General features: G+C 41.6%; 2 protein-coding genes across 2 annotated transcripts; both read right to left on the minus strand.

The window, feature by feature from the left end:
* Positions 1-4,108: 4,108 nt before the first annotated feature.
* On the minus strand, positions 4,109-5,908 carry LOC116202981 (receptor kinase-like protein Xa21). The gene is made up of 2 exons (XM_031534615.1): positions 4,815-5,908; positions 4,109-4,617 (listed from the first exon to the last, which is right to left on the minus strand). Exons 1-2 carry the CDS (start codon positions 5,875-5,877, stop codon positions 4,229-4,231), a joined length of 1,452 nt encoding a protein of 483 aa, XP_031390475.1. The 5' UTR covers positions 5,878-5,908; the 3' UTR covers positions 4,109-4,228.
* LOC116202979 (probable LRR receptor-like serine/threonine-protein kinase At3g47570) lies at positions 5,907-7,557 on the minus strand. The gene has a single exon (XM_031534614.1). It carries the CDS (start codon positions 7,512-7,514, stop codon positions 5,907-5,909), a length of 1,608 nt encoding a protein of 535 aa, XP_031390474.1. The 5' UTR covers positions 7,515-7,557.
* Positions 7,558-9,767: the final 2,210 nt, after the last annotated feature.

The raw sequence follows: 9,767 nt of genomic DNA on the forward strand, positions 1-9,767 counted from the left end.
ACTGCACTAACTGTTGCATGCTCCCTGAATGAGGGAAAGCACTGAAGTCCTCTGTAACAATATTTGATCAACGGGCCAACAGGTAGTCAGGTATCGTACCAAAAGGACACAGTTTTGCCTGAACCAACCTTGTATCTAATATAAGGGAACATGAGAGCCCTGATCTGCATTAATTTCCTCCAATTCCATGAGCAGTCTCCAGGCATCCGTAAAGACCAAAGACTACGGCCTTTTGTTAAGTATTTGTTTGCCCAAGCCACCCAGAGAGAGCCCGAATTTATAAGGAGAGACCATAAGTTCTTCAACACGCACACCTTGTTCCACAGAGTTAAATCCTTGATACCAAGACCTCCCTCAGCTTTTGGGAGGCAAATGGTTTCCCAACTGATCTTGCCCCCACCTGCATATTGCTCGAGACCTTTCCAGAGGAAGGATCGACACTTCTGCTGCACAAGTTTGATGACTTTTTTTGGGAGGATAAAGTGATAACACCAATAGCTGACCATACTAAAGAGCACAGAGTTGATCAACTACACCCTTCCTGCATAAGATAAATACTGCACAGTCCAACTCTTGATTCTTTTCACAATTCTCTCGGTAAGAGCTTCACAATTCTTTGAAGAGAGTTTCCCGGAAACAAGAGGAAGGCCTAGGTATCTCACAGGTAGTAAGCCTCTTTTAAATCCAGAGCAAGTCACCAAGTCAGAAACAGAATCCTCAGAAATGCCTCCCGTAAAAATCTCAGATTTTTCAGGGTTCAACTTCAGACCAGACTAATAATAGAAGGTATTCAATACATCAAGGATAGCAATGAGGGAGTCCTTGGAAGCATTAGAGAATAAGAGCAAGTCATCCGCAAAATAGAGATGGGTTAGACGGAGTGACTTACATCTTGGATGATAGCCGACTTTACCCTCAGCTGCAGCCAAATCCATGATGAGGGAGAACACCTCCATGGCAATGACAAATAGATATGGGGATATCGGATCACCTTGTCTCACTCCACGCTTACCAGGGAAGTAACCAGCTAGAGTCCCATTGATAGCCACAGAGAAATAAGGGGAGGTGATACATCCCTTAATCCACCAGAGAAAACAGGGCAGGAAATCCAAGGCTTCCAAACTATTGAGAATGAACTCCCAGCTTAAAGAGTCGAGGGCCTTCATAAGATCGATCTTTATGGCACAACGTGGGGATATTCCTTGTCTGTGATAATTCCTCACAAGCTCGTGAGCAAGTAATACATTATCTGAAATTTTCCTACCCTGCACAAATGCTGTCTGATTTAAGCTGATAATATCCGGGAGCACTTCCTTCAGTCTATTTGCCAACACCTTTGAAATACATTTGTAGACGACATTGCAACAAGAAATGGGCCGGAAATCTCTCATGCAGTCGGCTTTTTCCTTCTTTGGAACAAGGGCTATGATCGTTGAATTTACCTCTCTTCGAAGCTTTCCTGAGGAAAAGAAATGTTGCACAGCATTAGTGAAGTCCTTCTGAACAATTTGCCAAGCATGTTTATAGAAATATGCTGTGTAGCCGTCAGGCCCTGGTGACTTGTCATTCCCCATCGAGAACAAGGCAGCTTTAATCTCCTCATCTATACTTGCTCTCTTGAATATAAGTGGTCACAAATTTATGACATGTTGTTATTAAAAAAATAAATTTTTTGTTGTGTCTTGTGACACAATGCCACGCAGTACAATCATAACATATAAGACTTTCACTTTATATAACTAAAGTACTTCCGCAGAATGCGGCGGGTTCAAAAAACTATTTTTCAATTTTTTAGTTAGTATAACATCAAATATAGAGTATAAATGAAATTAATGTAAAACTACTTACTTGTAAAAATTATGAATCGTCTATTGATAATAAATAATTCAGATTTTTGAAATATTATACTAATTAATTTTCATACAATATAAAAGGCAATATTTCTACAAGTTAATCTTAATTTGAACTTTTAATATTCCTAATTAGATAAACATGATCGCAATAGAATAAGACATAGGTCGCACGATAATTTTAAGTGGACGAATTTTACGCGCGGTTGAATTTTGAAATTCATTAGAAGTGTCCGGCCATAGCATAACCAAGTATATCCAAGTTAGAATTACTCTTAATCAATAGGCTGTTGTAACTTTACATTCCACCGAAAAAAAGAATATTTATAATATCACGTATAAGAAGAAACAACTTAAATTGGCGATATTGAAATAGGTTTTTAACCAATAAGGGTTACTTTTGAGTAGTTCGCCACTTATTCTCAATAAGTAAGGTCAATGCAAGTCTTATCCTTTTATCGGCTTATCCCGCTCGACAATGGGACTCATTGGACATTCTGATATACATTGATTCATACCGTAAAAAAGTCCGTGTACTTGAAATAAATAAAAGTTTAAAAATATAAAAATATGAATATAAACTTTTAAAAAAATGAGAGAGAGGAAGGGTGGGTGCTGGCGGGAAAAATCCACCACACTATCCCTCCTTCATATGTACCTAGAATCATATCATTTTATAATTATAAATTTTTTCTGTTCTTAAAAAAAAAAATTAAAGGCAGCATCAAGATAATATATAAAGGTTACTGATGCATCTTGGCATGGCCTCTCCGAAGTTGTTCCGACTTATACCCAAATGCCCAAGGAATGTGGAATTTGTCAATGAGCAGAAGAAGTTGAGGTCATTAGTTTGCCCACTACCCAAATGATTTCAATCAATTTGGACCTAGTGGAGGTTACTAATTTTTTGGAGAGATGGAATATCCCCTGTGAAGCTATTGGCTGCAAATTTGAATTTCATTTAGTCAGGACATGTTGGATATCGATTCAGGGATAGGTCCAAAAACTGGTTATGGTCAATCGAGAGCAATTGGTTACCACCCAAATCAAGAGCTTCATGGAAGAAATATTGGTGACTGATGAAGGAATATTGCCAACTAAATTATTATAGAAAAGATAAAGACCCTTTAAGTTTCTCAAGTTGCCGCAAGTATCTGGAATCCGACCCTTAAGCTTATTGTCTGACAATAGAAAATACTCTAGAGATCTCAAGCTTCCGAACGAAGCTAGAATCAACCCGTTTCAATCGCTGTGCCCTAATGAAAGCCACGGGAGCTTGGACAACGAGCCAAGATCAGCAGGTAAATCCCCTTCAAGCATGTTATGCTTGAGCTCGATGTGGACTAGATTGGATCAACTTACCATGCTCGGTTGTTATTGAGGTACAAAGTGCACAACCTCGACAGGCGACTGACTTGAAGAGGAAGCATCGAATGGCAGCTATTGTTCTCGAGATCGAGCACCCTAAGGAAGCTTAGTTTCCCAATAGAAGGGGATATTGTCACTTGGACTGCAGGCATTGTTGCTAGTGGTCCCTCTTCCCATGACTTAGACTTCTATTTTTCTGTGCCCGGAAGACTTTGCCAGTCTTGGTGGTTGGAAAAGGAATAATGCCAACTTATTGGTGGCTACCTCGTATACGAAATTACTAACATGGCCATCCCATGCGCCTACCCCGCGCACCACATATGGAGCATGCGGCAACAGCAATGGCGGTGATGCAGTGAAACTGCCAGAATTCTCCAGCAGGGCTCCACGGACATTACGTTCATTTTGATATGTGAAGACGAAAGGAGACTTTCGGGCTTTTCAGTGCGTTTTTGCTTGTGGAGTATTCAAGCTGCAAAAGTTTTATATGCAGCAGCATGCAAAGCACTTCAGTGCCTTCATTTCTGCCACTGGAAAGGAGGGCAGTTGTTTTCATTTGGGGGGCCCTCTTCTCTTGACTTGGGCTCGGGTTAACCCGAAAATGCCAATTCTGTAGAAGTATTGATTGGAAGTTACTACTTGATTCTTTATGGAGATGCTATTAGTGGTCCCTCTAGTCATGACCTGACTTCCTACATAGTTTGTTCTGCTCGCAATCATAAGACAATATATTTGGTTCTGGAAGCGTCTAATATATATAAAGATTTTGGTAGCCAAGCCATTATAAACGTTCAGTCTGTCATGTAAATGAAAAATCAGAAATCTGCAATGAGAAATCAAACTTCACAAGATTCACAACATTCAGGTCATGAGAAAAAGGAAGCATAAGTAATAGTGGAATTAGAGTCGAACCACAACATCACAACTTATAATATACATTCTTAGAACAACGTGAAAGTACACTCATTTAGATGTAACATAGACTGCATCTTTTACTGTCTTCAATATCCTCAGCATCCGGTGAGCATTTTCCTAATTGCCTGCAGAGCAGCTGCGACGTCTCTCACGCTCACCCTGCCACTTGGAACATCAGAAGAACAGGCCAATCCTATTTCCACTATCGAGACCACACACTCTTGAATCTTAAGGAACCTGTCGTGGCTCCTTCGAGTTTTCCTGATGTCTCGGTCATCATCCTCGTCGTGAGTTTCCCGGAGCAAGACAGGGTCAATTATCTGCAGAACTCGCTCTGGGAAAGCCGCCTTTGCAAAGAACTGAAGGTTGAGCCCATCACTGAACATGTCATCGGTGGGCCTCTTCCCTGTGAACATCTCCAGCACGAGGATGCCGTAGCTGTAAACATCTCCATTAGTTGACACCTCAGCCCCCGCTCCGTACTCTGCACTGATAAGAATTCATCTACTAATTACATATCCGATCAAGACCTTAAGCCATCTACATGCTTCGACTTTCATGAGCAATTATCATTTCTTGGGCATATTTCATCCCTCTGCAATTCACGTTCTGGTCAATGAACAGAAAAAGATATACAAGGAAATGGAAAGGAACAAGGCTAGGAAGAGTTTGGATAATTACCAGGTGCAATATAGCCGAGAGATCCTTTTACTCCAATAGAACTTGTCAGCTCAGAAATCAGCTCCGTAGTAGCTCCTGGCATGAACCTGACCAACCCAAAATCACCTACATGCCCAGTCATTTCACCATCAATGAGGACATCGCTTGGCTTAAGATCGCAGTGCACTATGGGTGTTTCACTTTGATGATGGAGATAATCTAAAGCACAAGCAACATCTGTAGCAATATTCACCCTCTGGAGAAGACCTAATTGCCTCAGTATAATCTCTCTCTCTGCACTCGTTCCAACTCGTGGATGCAGCCACTCATCCAAGCTCCCATTGACCATGAACTCATATACCAAGGCCTTGAAGTCATTGCCTTGGTAATCGGCGCCCGAACATGCCGTGACTACCATAACAAGATTTCGATGCCTGATGTTTCTCAAGGCCTCACACTCTTTAATGAAACTCTTTGATGCACCATGACGATCAAGATTAAGCACTTTCACAGCAATGGTTGTCTGATCCAAAGCAAGAACCCCTTTAAACACTGATCCAAAACTACCAGTCCCGATCAGATTGGCAGATGAGAACCCATCAGTTGCTTTCAGTAGGTCTCGATATGAAACCTTCAGAAACCGGTTGCTTGAGGAGCTAGAAACGACTGTTTTCCTATGTTTCCTATGCCAAAGGAAACAAAGTAACGAGAGCATAAATGCTATTGCCAAAGTCCCCGACACCATGTAGATAGAAACATTTCTCACTCTGCCATTAGTTGATCTACCGGTTGACTTACATTTGGGCAGCCGATATTCGGGTAGACCCCCACAAAGCTTCTCATTTCCCAGAACTGAGGTTACACTTGTATTTGCAAATACTCCTCCGGTAGGCAGATTGCCCTGAAAATTATTGAAAGACAGATCTGAACTTGTAAGGTTGAGATCCTTCAAGAAATCGGGGATTTGGCCTGAGAGCCTGTTGTGGGAGAGATTTAATTCTTTAATCCCCCGTAAGGAACTCAGAGTTGAAGGGATGGGACCTGTAAACATGTTGTCCCCCATGTACAAGTATTCCATCGACATACAACTAGCTAAACTACTTGGAATTTTTCCTAACAACTTGTTCCCAAGAGATCTAATATGCCGAGATGTTTCAGATTTCCTATTTCCACAGGAAGCTCGCCTGTTAGATTGTTCATTGAGAAATCAGCAGACATTGATAGAGAAGAGACGCTCATAATCTCAGGGGTTATGGCACCAGCAAGCTTGTTATCTTCGAGATCTAGTGCTAATAAGCTCTGACATTTGCCCAAAGAGTAAGGTATGGTGCCCATAAGATAATTTTCCCTCAGGGACAGGTCAGTCAACATTGACAAATTCCCAAGGGTGTGCGGGATCTCTCCGGTGAACACATTGAATGCGAGATACAATCTCTTCATCTTTCTAAGATTTCCAATTTCGGGAGGTATGCTACCTGAAATATTGTTGAAAGATGCTGACAAAACCTCCAGATTTATGAGATTCCCGATACTACTCGGCACGGTTCCAGATAAAACATTTCCTCGCAACAAGGACACGTCAAGAGTGATGGACAGATTGCCGATGCATTTGGGCACTTCCCCTCCGAAATTGTTATCACTTATCTCAAGAGTATTGAGATTTGTGGCATTTGTCAAGGAGCAGAGGAAGTTGAGGTCATTGGCTTGCCCCTTTCCCAGATAATTTCCACTTATACCGAAAATGATGAGGCTGCTCATCTTTTGGAAAGACGGAACATCCCCTGTGAAACTATTGGATGCAATTGCAAAAACATTTAATTGGGACATGTTGAATATTGATTTGGGGATAGATCCAGTGACCCGGTTATATATCACTGAGAGAAATTGGAGATTTGGAAGAGTGATGCCCAAGTCCAACGGCAAGGTACCCATCAATTGGTTAAAACCCAAATCAAGAACTTCCATAGAAGAAATGCTGGTGACTGACGAAGGAAAATTTCCAACTAAATTATTTTCAAGAAGAGAAAGAGCCTTTAAGTTTCTCAAGTTGCCAAGAGTATCTGGAACCCTACCGCTAAGCTTATTATTTCCCAAATCAAGGTCCTCTAAAGATGAGAAGTTTCCAACCGAAAGTGGGATCTCTCCGCTCAAACCATTGTGATTCAACCAAAGTACTCTGAGCTTCGACAGGGAGCTGAGATTTGCAGGAACGTACCCCTGAAGCATGTTGTAGTGGAGGCTGATGTTGAGGAGATTGGAGCAACTGGACAGGCTGGGAGGAATCGGTCCACTGAGCGAGTTGTTATTGAGGTACAAATGCAGCAGTCTCGACAGATGACCTACTTCGAGGGGAATCCTTGAATGGAAGCTGTTGTTCTGGAGATAGAGCACCCTCAGGAAGTTCAGGTTCCCGATATGCGGGGAAATTGTCCCTGACAGTTCTTGCGATTGCAAGTCTAATTTGGTGACTTTCCGGTGCCTTCGGCCACAAGTAACTCCATACCACTGACAGAAATGGTGGCTGGAGTTCCATGAGCTCAAGACACCGAGTGGGTCAGCTATAATATTGGCCTTGAATTCCAGCAGAGCAAGTCGGTCGGTTTCATTCCCATAAGCATCGGACATGGAGCAGGCTACAAGAGCTATGGCAGCGATGCTATGAAGAAGCCAAAGTGTGGCAGCTAGACTCCTCCCATGGGAGAGGGTAAGCTGGGACTCCATTCAGTACCTACAGAGAACGAAAGCAGACTTATGGCGCTTTTGACTTGACCCGTTCAGTGACTTTGCTATTTGAAGGCTTCTTAAGTTTACGTTCCAGCTCTCTCTTTTAAAATAGATAGATAGATTTATATTAGAGTAAAATGCACTTTACCCCTAACCTTTGAATCCAGTGGTAGATCACCCCCGACCTTTAATATTTTTCGAGATGCCCCATCACCTATTTAAAACGAAGTAAAGTGCACCCCTTGTTACCTTTCCAGTCATTTTCCGGCCAGAAGTTAATTTCTTATTAATTTATTAATTTTAAATTCATAAAACAATTTTAAAAATGAAAAAATCGAAAAAGAAAACGCAGAAGAACGTCCAAATAAAGACGAGGGGGTGGGGGAATGTTTGTGCGCTCAGAATTTGGGCTTTTCTTGATTTAGTGGCAAATGCGAGGAAGGTGCTAAGAGAGATCTTTTTTATGGAGACTTTGATAAATTCATTCATGGAGATTACGTTGTTTGCTCTTGTTTCTGTTGACTACGTTATGTTTATTGTCTCACTAACCCCTGCTTCCTCATTCCACTATGTCCCCTTCCCATTCGCTACGGCCCCTCCCTCCCCGCCGCCATCTTCTTCTCCCCCGCCAAGTTGCCCTCTATATAGGCCCAACGCTGACCCACCTGAACCTTCTGCCCCTCCCCTCCATCTCCACCACCTCAGACATCTCCTCTTTTCCTCCTCCTTGGCCGCTATCTCCAGCTTTACTGAATTAGTCAGGGCCGAATTGAGCTTCCAAATTTCAGGGTTCACGTCAAAAATAATAATATTTATTTATTTATTTTGCTCTCAGTTAAAGTTTGTGCATTGGATTGGTGGCGTAGATAGATATTCTCATTAAATTTTTTGATTGAGTTAAAAAAAATGCAACACCACTTTACCGGGGAAAAAAAGGCTAATAATTAAAAGTTAGGCGAGCAGACCCAATAAAATTACATGTCACATAATATTTCGTTGATATGAAGTTTCTTTTCTCTCGTCAACAATTATCAAAATAAAAACTTATGACGTTATAAGAAGTACAATAAACTAGAAACATAATTCATTGAGAAACTAAAGCTGCTATATTCAAGTTCAAGTTGGAGATTGTGTAGGGTCCTCCATCCCCGTCGTTGTATTTGTTAGTGGTCTTGTTGTTTCTGCAATATACAGGCACTAGCCTCCTCCTTCTACCAAAAGAAAAAAAAAAAAAAACTTAAAGTAAATGAAGCACATAAAAGGGGGAGGAGGAAGATTCGAGTTCTGCAAACAAGATCAAGTAGTCAACAAATTGGTCTTCCACTAACTGATTGAACTTGAACCAACTGCTCCCCAGTTCGAATCTACTGCAGATAAAGTGGTAGCAATTGCAAGTTGGATTGGTTTTTCCACAAAGGGGTCTTCCACTAACTAAAAGGTGGATTGGTTTCAACTCAGCAGCACCACCCAAGCTTCCCGTTTCAATTACGGCTTTTCCTCTTCCCCTTCCTCTCGAACTTGTACATTTTCCTCTCCTTGCTCCTCTCGAACTTGTACATTTTCCTCTCCTTGGTTCTCTCGAACTTGTAGTTTGTCCTCTCCTTGGTTCCTCTGCTACACCCAGAGTTGACACCGCCAGTGAAAATCTAACAGCAGGACTCCTCCCACGGGGGAGCTGGAACTCCATTTGATCAGTATATACGAACACGAATATTGGGTTTTCGAAGAGTAGGAGTGTAAATGAGACGAGCCAACTCGTGAGCTATCCGAGATCAACTTGGTGATAACACGAACTCGACTCGGCATTGCTGGGCTCGAGTCGAGCTTTTTTTTTAGCGAGCCGAGTCGAGGGTGGTGAAGTTCTGCTCGCAAGCTTAGCCGAGTTTTTACATGAAATTACACATATCTCCTTTTATTAGCAAGCTTAGGCCGCCAAGCCCATAATTGATGGACTAGGCTAGGTCTTTTCATCATTTTCTTAAATCCAAACAAATAAAATTAAAATTAAAATATCAAAACAAAATAATAATAAATAAAAATCTAATCCCTAATCGTCCAATTTAGTTCAATCGTTCGTGTGTCTCTTCCCAATTCTCCATCGCGACCGTAGTTAGTTGCTCCACCTTCAATTCCACCACAATTGCATATAAGTGTCTTTTTTTAATTGCTACGGGCTCAAAACAAGCACATTCGAGCTAAATCAAGCTCATCTTGGTCAGAAAGGTCCATCTTGAGTGAAGCTCAATCGAG

Source organism: Punica granatum, chromosome 4 (assembly GCF_007655135.1).
Source record: "Punica granatum isolate Tunisia-2019 chromosome 4, ASM765513v2, whole genome shotgun sequence".
Classification (NCBI taxonomy): Eukaryota; Viridiplantae; Streptophyta; class Magnoliopsida; order Myrtales; family Lythraceae; genus Punica; species Punica granatum.